Source organism: Mustela nigripes, chromosome 8, assembly GCF_022355385.1.
Source record: "Mustela nigripes isolate SB6536 chromosome 8, MUSNIG.SB6536, whole genome shotgun sequence".
Lineage (NCBI taxonomy): Eukaryota > Metazoa > Chordata > Mammalia > Carnivora > Mustelidae > Mustela > Mustela nigripes.
In genome coordinates, this window is record NC_081564.1 from 65,192,409 (window position 1) to 65,207,604 (window position 15,196).

At 37.5% G+C, this 15,196-nt stretch overlaps 1 protein-coding gene and 1 pseudogene across 7 annotated transcripts in view; one reads left to right on the forward strand and one right to left on the reverse strand.

Annotated features, from left to right (window-relative positions):
* Nucleotides 1-15,196, reverse strand: part of HDHD2 (haloacid dehalogenase like hydrolase domain containing 2) — a 34,668-nt gene that overhangs the window by 16,768 nt on the left and 2,704 nt on the right. For 5 of the 7 annotated variants that reach the window (XM_059409603.1, XM_059409606.1, XM_059409605.1 and 2 more), the window contains 3 exons: nt 9,533-9,643; nt 5,901-6,109; nt 370-454 (listed from right to left, as the gene is read on the reverse strand). In XM_059409603.1, coding sequence (XP_059265586.1) covers nt 370-454; nt 5,901-6,109; nt 9,533-9,633 — 395 coding nt within the window. In that variant the 5' untranslated portion in view covers nt 9,634-9,643. Of the gene's footprint in view, nt 1-369; nt 455-5,900; nt 6,110-9,532; nt 9,644-11,110; nt 11,155-15,196 lie in introns of all 7 variants that reach the window. The other 2 variants (XM_059409608.1, XM_059409607.1) reach the window with 1 other exon arrangement.
* LOC132024083 (U4 spliceosomal RNA) lies at nt 13,768-13,925 on the forward strand (annotated as a pseudogene).

Consider the following 15,196-nt stretch of genomic DNA (forward strand, 5'->3'; position numbering starts at 1 on the left):
TGCAAACCTGATGTCTCAGGGACTGGCTTTGCTCCCCACCAGGCAGATGGACTTGGATTCCATTACAAAATTGCTAACTTCAGAGCTGCAGTATTATTATGAATTTCTGCCCCAGGGTATTGATTCTACAAACCAGAAAAACCCCAATGATCATCACATTTTAACATATTGATTATTTCTTAAAAACTAAGCAAGATAGTAATAAATATGATTTAATGTTGATCTTGAAGTGATCTTGAAGGCATCTACCCTCATGTACAATTTGGGTGGCCAGAAAGTGAAATACATCTATAACCTTACATGACAGAGACTCAGGAAGGGAAGAGAGGAGCATATGATCAGATGAAAAATAAATAGCTAGAGACTTACCGGAATGCTTGATTCAGTATCTGATAATGAAAATGTTCTGGTGCCAATCCTATGACCACAGCATTGGGATCACTTGTTTGTATTCCTGGGAATGGAAAAAATATGTAATTATTGAAAAGTGCAGTTAAGAGTAATGATACATTTTATAATAAAATAGCTTTAGTCAATGAAATACAAATTTTTGCTATAGCCATAATCTGAAATTTAAGAGATTATTCTGCCCAAAGTACTTTGGAGGTATAAGCAATACTTTAAATAGTTTGTTTTCATTATTTTTAATTTTCTAGTATTTCTGCATATTCCTTTTCCACTATGTCACAATGCTCAGTAATCAGAAGATCCCAATGGAAACTTACAACTTGATGCTCTCAAACAAGGGACAATTTCTAACTTTTAAAAGCTTTACTGAATACAATCAACAAGAACAGCCACGAGTTCTCTATGAGCTATCAGATCAATAGCAACTGATAAGGGACTAAAAGTCCAAGAGCAAGGGAAATTAGACTTTCTAATTGACAGAGCTGAGGTTAACACACTCATGATAAATAAGGAGTGCACCGTAGATTCTACAGTTTTTTACTTAATGCCTCATCTACTCTCAGTTCCACAAATATTATTCTATCATTATTTTAAGGCCTTGGTATCTGGTAACAGAACCTTAGATATGACAACTGAACAAGTGCATTCACCATCGCGGTTATTAAAGGTCTGATTAAAGGTTCTGCAGATTATCTATATACCAATTCCTATTTGCCTCTCTCACTGCCTGCCTTGAAGCATCATCACAGAGTCCACCAAAATGGAAGGGGAAGAAATAGAAAGAGCAGATACCCAGATTTCCAATTTCCTCCTTACTAGTAGCCACAAATACTGAGTAGTTCAGAAATGGTAGTACACCACCAGCAAGCACTGGCTGTCACTGCTTCTAGGCCTTTGCAGTGCAAGATCTAGAGAATTTTTTTTTTTTTAAGAGAAAAAGGGAATTGATAATGGTATTTTTAATTCAAAATTGGTAATACACGGCTTATTTGATTTTTATATTCTTATCTCTTTTCACTTATACATAAAATCACGGGTACCAATACTAGTAATACTAGTAATTACTACTTTGTTTTATCTTGTATCTATAATTTAAAATAATAACTAACTACATTACTAACAACACTAAGACTACTAAATGCAGTTTAAGATTTCTTTGCAGTTAATTTTTTATTAATATATAATGTACTATTGTTTCAGAGGTAGAGGTCTATGATTCATCGGTCTAATATAATACCCAGTGTCATTACATCACATAGGCTCCTTAACATCCATCACCCACAGTTATCCCACCCCTTCATCCCTCTGTCCCCTCCAGCAACCCTCAGTTTGATTTCCTATGATTAAGAGTCTCTTGTGGTTGGTCTCCCTCTCATCTCATTGTCTTTTATTTTTCCTCTCTTTTTCTATGATCCTGTTTTTTTTCTTAAATTCCACATATCAGTGAGATCATATGATAATTGTCTTTCTCTGATCAACTTATTTTGCTTAGCCTAATACCTTCTAGTTCCATCCACATTGTTGCAAATGGCAAAACTTCATTTTTTGATGGCTGAGGAGTATTCCATTGTATATATATATATATATATATATATACACCATGTCTTTATCCATTCATCGTTGATGGACATGTGGGTTATTTGCATAGTTTGGCTATTGTGGACATTGCTGTTATAAACATTAGGGTGCACGTGCCCCTATAGATCACTACATTTGTATCTTTGGGGTCAATACCTAGTACTGCAATTGCTGGGTCATAGGGTAGCTCTATTTTCATCTTTTTGAGGAATCTCCACACAGTTTTCCAGAGTGGCTGCACCAACTTGCATTCCTACCAGCAGTGTAGGAGGGTTCCTCTTTCTCTGCATCCTTGTAAGCATCTGTCATTTCCTGACTTGTTAATTTAGCCATTCTGATTGGTATGAGGTGGTTTTGATTTGTATTTTCCTGATGGTTAGTGATGCTGAGCATTTTTTCATGTGTCTGTTGGCCAACTGGATGTCGTCTTTGCAGAAATGTCTGCTCATGTCTTCTGCCCATTTCTTGATTGGATTCTTTGTTCTCTGGGCGTTGGGTTTGGTAAGTTCTTTATAGATTTTGGATACTAGCCCTTTATCTGTCATTTGCAAATATCTTCTCCCATTCTGTCAGTTGTCGTTTGGTTTTGTAAACTGTTTCCTTTGCTGTGCAAAAGCTTTTAATCCTGATGAAATCCCAATACTTCATTTTGCTTTTGTTTCCCTTGCCCTTGGAGACATGTCTAGCACAAATCTGCTGTGGCTGAGGTCGAAGAGGTTGCTGCCTGTGTTCTCCTCTGAGATTTTGATGGATTCCTGTCTCACATTTAGGTCTTTTATCCATTTTGAGTCTTTTTGTGGGTGGTGTAAGGAAATGGTCCAGTATCATTCTTTTGCATATGTCTGTCCAATTTTCCCAACATGATTTTTTGACAAGAGTCTTTTATTCACTGGACATTCTTCCTCGCTTTGTCTAAGATTAGTTGACCATAGAGTTGAGGGTCTATTTCTAGGCTCTCTATTCTGTTCCACTGACCTATGTGTCTGTTTTGTGCTAGTACCATACTGTCTTGATGATCACAGCTCTGTTATAGAGCTTGAAGTCCAGAATTATGATGCCATCAACTTTGGCTTTCTTTTTCAATATTCCTTTGGCTATTCAGGGTCTTTTCTGGTTCTATCAAATTTAAAGATTATTTGTTACAGCTCTGTGAAAAAAGTTGATGGTATTTTGACAGCGATTGCATTAAATGTATAGATTGCTCTAGGTAGCACAGACGTTTTAACAATATTTGTTCTTCCAATCCATGAGCATGGAATGTTTTTCCATGTCTTTGTGTCTTCCTCAATTTCTTCCCTGAGTGAACTATAGTTCTATAGCTCTGAGTATAGATTATCTGCCTCTTTGGTTAGGTTTTTTTCCTAGGTACCTTACAGTTTTGGGTGCAACTGTAAATGGGACCAACTCCTTAATTTCTCTTCTTCTCTCTCATTGCTATTGTATAGAAATGCAACTGATTTCTGTGCATTCTGATTTTATATCCGGAAACTTTGCTGAATTCCTGTATGAGTCCTAGCAATTTTGGGGTGGAGTCTTTTGAGTTTTCAACATACAGTATCATGCCATCCTTTGCAGTGCTTTTATCCTTAGAATTTACCCCTCTATGGAACAAACCATCAAAATACTATATTTTAGGGGCTCCTGGGTGGCTCAGTAGGTTAAGCCTCTGCCTTCGGCTCAGGCCATGGTCTCAGGGTCCTGGGATCGAGCCTTACATCGGGCTCTCTGCTCAGCAGAGAGCCTGCTTCCCCTGGTCCCCACGCTCTGCCTGCCTGTGATCTCTGTCAATTAAATAAAGTATTTTTAAAAAATACTGTATTTTAAAGTCATTTGAAGTAAGTCTCTTCTCTGAGTGAATATGTCACCAACTTGATACAGAATTAAATTTATTTGTTCCAATTTGATTTTGGTTTTCAGGGACTGGCTTGTTTTTTACTTTTTAACCACCTTTCAAACATGCAAAACATTTACATGGTTCCAAAGGCAACGCTATAAACAAGGTACTTGCAGAGAAGTCTTGTCTCCTATCACTTTCTTCCTTCCTCCTGTTTAGATAATCACTCTTCCTAGTTTCCCACGTATTCTTCTTTAGATTCCTTTCACAAATATAAGACAAACACATATCCATTTCTCTCTCATTTTCTTACGTAAAAATATGTAAGGTTTCCTACACCCTGCTTTTTCACTTAATATATCCTATGAAGACCACTCCTTATCAGGAGACAGAATTTGCCCTTCCTTATTTTCCAGCTACAAGCCATTCCGTTTTGGGGACATATCATAGTTGAAACAATCAGCCTCTTCCAATGAACATTCATATTGTTTCCAATCTTTTGTTATTTCAAATAAGGCCATAATGAACAATTCTAATCACATGCCATGGTGTATTTTTGTAGCTACCTCTTAGGGATGGATTCCTACCAGTGGCAGCTCTGCTTCATACCCGGTTTTGCTAATGCCAAATTCCTCTCCATAGGAGGTGCTCCATTTTATATCTAGTCAGCATTCGGATTCTTTTTTTTTTTTTTTAAAGATTTTATTTATTTATTTGACAGACAGAGATCACAAGTAGACAGAGAGGCAGGCAGAGAGAGAGGAGGAAGTAGGGTCCCTGCTGAGCAAAGAGCCCAATGCGGGGCTCGATCCCAGGACCCTGGGATCATGACCTGAGCTGAAGGCAGAGGCTTTAACCCACTGAGCCACCCAGGTACCCCAGATTCTTTTAATAAATATATTTTCTGTTTAGTTCAGCCAAAGTTGGCTTTCTGTTTCAAATAATAACTCTGCTTGATACACTGTTCTACTTCCTGATAGGACAAGTTTCAAGGTTCTGCCGAACAATATAGTCACGCTGAATTTCCCTCATCATTATTTGTAAAATCATCGTAAGATTTTATAATGAGGTACTTATATCCATTTTTCTATATTGTGTCATTTCACTCTGAGTATCATTTATAAAAAGAAGTAATGTGGCAAAGCTTCATAAAAAACAGGATATTTTCCCAGGGTCTGTCAATTTTTTTAAAGAAAAAAGTTTTATTTTATTTTGATTAAAAGTATTTTATGCATTGTAAAAACTTCACATGATACAGAATATCTATTTTTTTTCACAATATTATTAAGATTTATTCATCAGCCTCAAAAGCCAAACCCATCATAAACAGAAACTACTCATAATCAATCATTTATAAATGAGATCATATTAGTTCCATTAAAACTGAAATAAAATGTAAGATTCTAACATATTTCATTTAATCAAATTAATACAGTGGCTCCTGGATTGAGGATTATAATACATAAAGTGATTCTGACCTGTGTTTTTTCAAACTGTGGGCCATGATCCATTAGCAGATTAAGAAGCTAATTTGCAGGGCTCTAAGCAGCATCAAATTCAAATAAACAATAAAGTAAACCAAACAGAAAATGGAGTACATCTCATATAGTAGGAGTAAGTATTGTTTAACACACATAAACACAAATACTTATCTACTGGGTTACTATATTATGTGTGCATATTGTGGCATGTAGTCAAAAGAAGTCTGAGAGGGGTGCCTGGGCGGCTGAGTCATTAACCGTCTGCCTTCAGCTCAGGTCATGATCCCAGGATCCTGGGATCAAGCCCCGCATTAGGCCTCTTGCTCAGCAAGAATCCTGCTTCTCCCTCTCCCACTCCCCCTGCTTTTTTCCCTCTCTTGCTCTTTCTGTCAAATAAATAAATAAAATCTTAAAACCAACAACAAAGAAACCAGATTTGAGAAACATGAACTTATTAAAACTATCTGTTGACCATTTCAATAATAAGAGGAAATCTGACAAAATGTCCAGTTTTAAGAATGTTTTAACGTCCAGTTTTAAGAATGACTTAGAAGCAAATGTGAGGAACCAATTTCTGTATATTTCCAAATGTCCCCTACCTTTGAAATCAGGGAGCGCCCGATCATCCACTAGCAGCATGGGTCGAACTTGTTTCTGCTCTACTAAATTTCTGGCTGCAGTCAGCGAAGTGAATATTTCATCTTCAGAGATATCAAACTCCAATTTTTTCAACCTATCCAGTAGGTCTTGCTTGCTCTCTTTGGTTGTATTGGTCACAAACCTAACCATTACAGAAGCTCCACGCAACCTGGGAAAGTCAAATTCATATGTCAACAAGCAGCTTTTACACTCTAGCCCCATAAAACCGGATTTACAAAAACGTGCCAGAGGTCAGAAAATGAAGAGTAAGTCACCAAGCCAATGTTTTTATGGCCAATAAGCTTGTTTTTGTAACCTATCCAGATTTTTACAAACCATCCGCACCCTGTGGACTGCTTCATCTTCGAAGGCTGCACCGTCTAACTGTAAAAGCTATCTATGTATGTCTACCTCTCTGAAGGCCTTCTGAAACTGAGTTTTACCTCAGGGTTTTAGTAAAGAAATGAAAAAACAAAACAGAGTTTAGTAACCACTGTACTCACAGATTATGAAAGAGAAAGTTATTTTAGAGATTATCTACTAGTGCAGTGTTCTCTTAAAGACCGGACAACAGAAGCCAGGAGTTAAGTGACTGCTCAGCTCTGCACAGAAGGGGGTCAGTAGAGCCCATGGGCAACTCAGATCTATGTTGTGGTACAACTTCTGAACTCCTATGTGAAGAAACAGGGGACACTTCAGTATGCTTATTCCTTCTTAGCAGTCAATCAGAGTCAGGCTAAACCCTCTGTTACTAAGTTAACAGAAACTATCTGGAATGCTCAAAGAAACATTCCAGTTGTACAGACCTAAACGTGTTTTCCCCTTGAACTACCTACATACAGGATTGTTTTAATTCCGTGATCTGCTCCTGGAACCTAAACTGGCAGCCAGAGAGAGAATTCGTGATAGTCTAGCTTTCTTTAAAAATGGAAATTATTTTCTTAGCCTTAAAGTATTTTAATCTAAAATCCACAAATAATTTTAATTTAACCACAATTTAAAATTTTGTATCGATACCCTGTTGCTTTTTATTTTATGCCTCTCTTGAATGGACACAAAACATAACAGCACTAACAATTTAAAACAAGCAAGCAAATAAATCAGAAAAAACATTTTTAACTATTCACCCAAAGAACATTAAATACATTTCCTTGATTAAATGGTTCACTGTAATCATGATTATCTGGATAATATCTGTGTGATAGCTTTTCTGAAAAACACATTAAATTTGGTGATTTATCTCTCAAAAGAAACTGATGACTTCAACATAACTACCATCAACATAATTAAAAATGAACCAGTACAAGAATGGAAATTACCACATCACTTTTAATGAGGATTTTTAAAAACACTTTTCTTTTGACTAGTCCTTCAACTTCCCTTAGTTTCTTTTGTATCCACAGAAACACAAACCAGCAATGCAAGATACAGTGATTTCTTTGGGATGGAAAGCCTGCAGTGCCAGTAAGAGAATAGTGTGTAGACTCCCGTTCCCCAAGACTGGCAGGCTCACAGCTTATTGGGCAACTTAGAAATGTTGTCCACTGTTCACCAGAAAGAAATTCTTTGGATCCACAGTAGAAAGCTCATCATCTAAGCAGCAAAAGCTCTTACCCAGTAGAATGGACTGAACAACAGGCATCCTTTTCCCTAGAAATCCTACCTAGGAGAGCAACTCTGTCAAGAGAAAGTCCAACCCTACAATGGGGTTTCTTTTGGTTTTAAACATGTCCACCTCTAACAGATATCATAATTCTAACAAAACTGAGAGATTCCAACTGAAGTCTACCAGATACAAAAGCCTCTTCATGTTTACTGATTCCCCCAACGGGAAATAAGCTCCTGGAGAGTCCAAAGTCTGTGTCACTCTTTTGCTTTACTACCTGGCCCTGTGACCCTGGTCACGATATTTTCTGAATTAACAGCGTACTATGAATATTTTCAGGTTGGAAAATGATAAGCACCACAGGCTCATTACTGCTGATTTCTGAAAACTTCCCTAAATTATTTCAGGATGAAAGTACTTAGTAACATTATTAGTTATGTCATATCAATGAGTATCTTTTTCAGAACTCAGAAGCAAACACATTTGGTTCACTTTAATAAACTTTTCCCATGTCCCCAGTTTGTATGTAGACTTGTGTTAAGTACTGTGATTGATACATCAGAAATAGAAGAGCTCAGTCAGACAGCCGGAGATGCTTCTGGAAGTACCAGCACGATGGCTGCCCAAGGAGAACCCCAAGTCCAGTTCAAACTTGTGTTGGCAGGCAATGGTAGTACCAGAAAAACTATGTTCATGAAACATCATCAGACTGAATTTGAGAAGTATGGAGCCACCCTGGGTGTTGAGGTCCATCCCTTCATGTTCCATACCAGCAGAGGACCTACTAAGTTCAATGTATGGGATACGGCTCATCAGGAGAAATCTGGTGGGCTGAGATGGCTGTGACGTCCAAGCCCAGGGTGCCACTGTAATATTTGATGTAACGCCAAGGATTACTTACAAGAATGTGCCTAACTGGCATAGAGATCTGGTCCGAAGGTGTGAAAACATGCCAATGTGCTATGTGGGTGTGTGGCCATGTCTGCTGCTGCCCCACCAGTGGCGGACACGGAGCCAGCTCAGCCAGCACAGGAAGAGCACGAGCCGGAGGCTGCTCAGACACCTGCACCCCGGGGTGAGAACAGTGACCCAAGAAGAATGGTAGCTGAAGCCCAGTGGCAGAAGTCTAGTTCTAGGATAACTGTCCTATGATGTCAGTGGTGCAACATGTCTGCCACTTTATGATACAGCCGAGCTGGACACGTGCTTAACCTTTGGATGCTGAAGGAGATGAATGGGCTTTGGAGTGAATGTGGTCGTTTAAAAAGTACCTTCGTTTTTTTGGACCTGCATATTTAGCTGTTTTGGAATGCAACCATACCCTCCTGAGTTTCAGATATGAGACTACTCTAATCCCATCACAATATCCAGTGGCGTAATCTCGTCTGTCACTGTCATTCCCATTCCTCTTCATTTAGAATCAGAGTAAAGTTGTATTTCAAATTAAAAAAAAAAAAAAAAGAGAGAGAGAGAGAAATGTAAGCTAGTCTCTAGCCTTCAAAAGCATTATATGTAGCTGACAGAAAGCAATATAAAATTTCAAGCCTCTTACTAAATTTTACTCAAGCAGTTGCACACTCAATGCTAAATTCTGGGTGAAGGGAGTAGGCAGAACTATGCCTTTGTGTATGTGTGTGTTTCATTTTGTGATTCCAGGATTCATTTGTGATTTTCCAATGGGTATTTATTCCATACTTTAGAATCTTAAGTTTTTATTCCCAAATTTACATTACTGAGTTAGATAAAGACACACACACACAAAGAACAAAAGCACTAGATCAAAAGGCCAAACCTAATAAAGGTTTAGAATACAGTGTTTGGAGGATATTACAGTGCATACATCTTCTAGCTAAACCCAAGGCAGTTCCTGTATATATGGTAAGCTGGTGAAATGCCATCGTAAGGCCATCCATTTAGCTAATGATCTGCCTTGGTAAAATGGCACTTACAAACATATTTGTCAGCTGAACCTGGAGAATAGCTTGCCTTTTAAGAGCTTCCTGGGCGCCTGGCACAGCTGCATCTTCAATGTGAAGTGTGCCATTGAGATCCACCAAAACAGCTTTTAACGCACGGCGTGCTGCCATCCTTCATTCCCTAGGAGAGAGCAAATGAAATTAAAAATACAGTTTAGGAAACAATGGACAATTAAAAACTGGTAAGTCTTCAAAAATATCATTCATATCCAGAAAAATACTGCTTCATGTTAAGCTGATTCTTTTAGGAAAAAAAAATTGTTTTAAAAAATAAAAAAATCTAAAATTTGACCCATAGAACTTCTATAATGTTTGATTTTTCTTAAAAAAAAAAATCTTGAATTAAAACCATAGGAAGGGGAATAATAAAAGAGAAGTTACTATTTACTTTCAGATTTCTTAAAATAATTCTTTGGTGGAACAATTCATTCAAAAATTTATTTTAAATATGAGCAAATGTACTCTGAAGAATGGGTGAATGGAAGCCTTAAATCATGGGCAAAATCTTTTTCATCTTTTACTATATATGATGAAAGTGCTGAGGGGCGCCTGGGTGGCTCACTCGGTTCAGTGTCTGACTCTTGACTTTGGCTCAGGTCATGATCTCAGGGTCGAGGCACAGAGCCATGTCAGGCTCTGGTGGAGTCTGCTTGAGATTCTCTCCCCTTCTTCCTCTGCCCCTCCCTCTGCTTACATGCAGGTGTGCACACTCTCTTTCTATATATGAGTAAATTTTTAAAATCTTTAAAAAGAAAGGAAGGAAGGAAGGAAATGTTCTGCTTGCCCATCTCCACCATGATAGCCTGATATGGTATATGTAATCAAGGAGATATCAGTGTTCACAGGTCACTGAGAAGGAAATTTCAAGCTATAAAGTAATTTTAGTCAGGAGATGTTTCCCTTACCTTAACCACATTCAACTTTCCTTCTGCATTTTTTCCCCTTTAAAATTTTCTTATTATGAGCTACATCATATATACAAAGGCATATAAGGTATATGTACTGTTTAAAAATTACAGAGTGGATGAGAACAGTAGGGAAACTAAAGAGATGAGAATGGGACTTCATTTTTAGTTTTTTTAAGCTTATTCATTTTTTCTTCCATTTTTGTTTTTATAATAATAAAATATTTCCGACATACAAACAAGTATAAAAGACATCCCTCTATAATGTCCCCTGTGTACCTCCTTTATAGTCAACTGCTCTCTCCTCCACCAACTCCTGGCAACAATTGTTATTCTGTCCCTTGTTCCTTTTCAGAATGTCCTATCAATAAAATCATAGAATATGTAGCTTGTTGAGGTGGGCTTCTTTTACTTAGCAAAATGCATTTAAGATCCATCCACGTTTTTGCTAGAATCAATAAAGCTCATCCCTCTTGTTACTGAATAGTACCCCACAATGTGGATATACCACAGTTTATCCATTCTCTGGTTGAATTTTACCTTTGTCTCTTTGGTTTTCAGTGATCCTGAATAAAGCAGTTATAAACATTCATGCACAGGTTTTTAGTATATGTGCCGCCGAAGCGAGCACCATGCACAGGTTTTTGCGTTAAGAGAAGTTTTCCATTTATTTGGGTAAATACCTAGGAGTGTGGTTGCTGGATCCTTTGGTAAGCCCAAGTTTCACCTTTAAAGGATGAAAAATATAGGTAATAAAGATATTTAAAAGATTATGTTACAGCTCTGAAACCAATTCCAAAAAAAAGATTCTAAATATATCTTGGGCAACGGCAGAAACTTGTAATCTCCTATGCTGACTCCTTTGAAAAGTAAATACGTATTTGTGGATGAATAAACTCTGGTATGCTTCTTTGCTTAAAAACAAACAAAAACAAACAAACAAAAAAAACAACTCGGGGCGCCTGGGTGGCTCAGTGGGTTGAGCCGCTGCCTTCGGCTCAGGTCATGATCTCAGGGTCCTGGGATCGAGTCCCGCATCGGGCTCTCTGCTCAGCAGGGAGCCTGCTTCCCTCTCTCTCTCTCTCTCTCTCTGCCTACTTGTAATCTCTCTCTGTCAAATAAATAAATAAAATCTTTAAAAAAAACAAAACAAAACAAAACAAAAAAAAACCAACTCATTCTTGGACTTGGGCTTCCTATAATATAGCTGGCTAAGTGACCAAATTAATGCTCCAAATGAAACCTAACAATACTAGATTAAAACACACACACACACACACACACACACACACACAAACACACACCCCTTGAATGACACAGGGGTTAGGGATGCTGACCCCTGCACAGCTGGATATCCAAGTATAATTTCTGACTCCACCAAAACTTAACTGCTTTAACAGACTGCTGTTGAATAACATAAGCACTAGGTTAACACATATTTTGTATGTTGTATGTATTGTATATTGTATTTTTACAATAAAGTAAGCTAGAGAAGGAAATGTTAAGAAAATTGTAAGGAAGAGAAAATACATTTACAGTATTATACTGTATTTATGGGAAATAAAGTCATGTAAGTGGACCAGCGCAGTTCAAACACATGCTGTTCAAGGGTGCATATGTATGTATATGTGTGTGCGTGTGTGCGCGCGCATGCGTGCATGTATGTAAAGCTTCAAGGAGTAAGGAAGAAAATAAGGATTTCTTAGATCTGAATAAAGTAACAAACCAGAAGATGAGCAGAATACCACAGCCTGTTTTGGCCCTAAGAGCATCTGCCCACACTAGGTTACCTTGAGTCCCCCAACTCCTTGGCCCCTTCAGGGAATACAAAATAAAACTCAGAGCCCACCTGAAGAAAGAGATCCTCCCAACCTAAGTGCAGAGCCTTCCCTGTAAGGATGAGCCAGAAATAAACCATCACTGGCACTCCCACTCCACCATCTCAGGCGACTACAAGAAAATCAACTGCTATGAAACTTGGACCAAAGAGTGAAAGGAAGAAAATGCTACAGAGAATGTGGAAACATAAGCCAGCCCTGGACCCAGTCTGCAGACTAAACTCACATCATCGAAGGTAAGTCCTCAGAGAACCTTCAAGATTTTAATTAGAATGACCTTGACTAGCAGGTGCCTGCTGAAGCAAATGCAAATCCTCCCCAAGATATGACTTTCAGCCCAAACAGCAAAGAAATCCCACAAATCAAATAAAATAAAATTCTAAGCACAATGAGCACGTAACCTAAAGAAACAAGGACCATAAGGGAGAAGAACCTGCAGAAACAACCGAGCATAAAGCTGTCCTGTAAGGGCTCCTGTGATAAATGTGATTATCAGACAAATCCACTGGATAAGGCCTGCAAGTTTAATGAATAAAAGACTGAAAATCTGTGCAAAACAGACTGAGAAAGCCCAACGCATTCCAAGCAAAATAAAAAGAAGTCCATTATCTAAACTGCTGTATACTGAAAGCAAAGAAAAAGATCCTGAAGGCAGCCACGGGAAAAGATACATTACTTTCAAAGACCCAAGAGACTGATTGATAGCTGACTTCACACTAGCAACGATGACAACCAAAACACATTAGAATAGTATTTTCAGTGTGCTGAAAGAAAATAACTGCCCATCTAGTAACATATAATAAAAAATTCATTACCAAATTGGGGTTATCCTATTAATACTAGGTTGGTTTAAATTAGAAAACCAATCACTGTATTTACCACATTAACAAATGAAAGAAGTAAAATAATGTCTGATCATATCAATTCATGCAAAAAAAGCATTTGATAAAACTCAGCACCTATACATACTAAAATACTCTAAGCAACATAAAAATGGCAGGCAACTTCTACAAGCTGATAAAGACTAACTACAAAAGCCTACAGCCAACATTAGACTTATCAGTAATACTGGAAACATCTTAGAGATAAGAAAAACACAAGGATGTTACTAAGACCACTTCCACTTAACAGTGTAAATCATATCCTAGTTAGTGTAGTCAGGCAAGAAAAACAAGGTATAAGAACTGGAAAAGAGAAAACTATTGCTATTCATACATGTTATGAGTGTATATACAAAAATTTAAGATGCTGAACCAGCAGGAAAGTATAGCAATTAATATTAAAAATCATTATCATTTCTATGTCACTAAAAATATTTAGAAAACAAATTTAAAAATATTACTTGCAACAGTGTCATAAAATGTAAAGTAACCAGGAAAGTCTAATGATGTCGACATTTTTAGGTCAAAATTTAAAAACTTCAATGAAAGCCACAAAAAATGAGTTAAATATATAGATGTACCATTTTCATGGATTAAAAGACCCAATATTGTAAAGATGTCAGCTTTGTGCAGTGGCAGTATCGTAGCCAATGAGGTTTATCCGAGGCGCGATTATTGCTAATTGTAAAGATGTCAGTTTTCCCTGTAATGATCTATTTAGGCTCAGGGCAATTTAAATCATTATCTCAAAGAATATTTTGTGGAACTTGGTAAGCTGATTCTAAAAGCTAGACATCAGTGCAAATGGCCAGAGATAACCAACATACTTCAGCCAAGACTGGAGAAGAAAAAGAAGATGGGACCTTGCTTTACTTAATATACAAATTTTATTAATGAGGTCTCATAATTAGTTAAGATGTTGTGGTATTAGCACATAAGGAGACAAAGTAATCACCGGAACAGAAGAGAGAATCCAGAAAAAGACCCCCATCCCATGTGTAGAAACCGGACATGACAGAGGTAATTCCAGATACATGAAGAAAGAATGATGTGGTCAACAAAATGGTGTCAGAAAAAATTAAACTGCACTCCCATATAGCACCACACACAATTTTTTCCCAGGTAGATTAAATGACTGCATGTTTACGGCAAAACTGTAAAACTTTTAGATAGAATATCTTCATGACTTGAGAATCGGAATGGCTTTTTATTAAGCTACAAAAAGCACCGGGGAGCCTGGGTGGCTCAGTCGGTTAAGCTTTTGCCTTCGGCTCAGGTCATAATCCCAGCGTCCTGGGATTGAGCCCCACATAGGGCTCCCTCCTCAACGGAAAGCCTGCTATTCCCTCTCCCACTCCCCTTGCTTGTGTTCCCTCTCTTGCTGTGTCTCTCTCTGTCAAATAAGTAATAAATAAAATCTTAGGAAAAAAAAAGATATAAAAAGCACCAACCATAAAGGAAAAGGCAGATAAATTCAATTACTGGAAAAGAGTTTTTAAAAGTACTGGAAAGAGAGAAAAAGAGTGAAAACATACAGAATGAAAAACAAATTTTCTCTACATGTGAGGAAGGACCAAAATCCAGAAAATATAAACTATAAATATTAAGACAAACAACCAGTAGAAAAATGGGCAACATCTGTACTCAAAAAATGTTAACTCTGAAGGTAATAAAGAACAAAATATAAACAAGACTGGACAGACAACAAAAGAACTGCAGTTAAAAAAAACAACAAAGAACAAAACCTGTACAGCTAGAGCCAGCAAATGGTCATAATAAATACTGATAATATTAATCCTTATTGAAGTATCCACATGGGCTTAATGTTACCAAAGCATTTTAAAAGGCTATTTTTGCTTTCATCAGTTCCACAGAACATAACTTTTAAATCCTAAAATGCTCTCTGGAGCATTACATATCTGAGAGTGACTGACAGGTCTAGAAGAAAAACAAAACAAAACAAAACAAAACTGAGATGCCCCACTCAAACCTCAAAACACACTTCCTTAATTAGTCCCAGTATAGGTCATGGCCACTTCTGCCATGACCT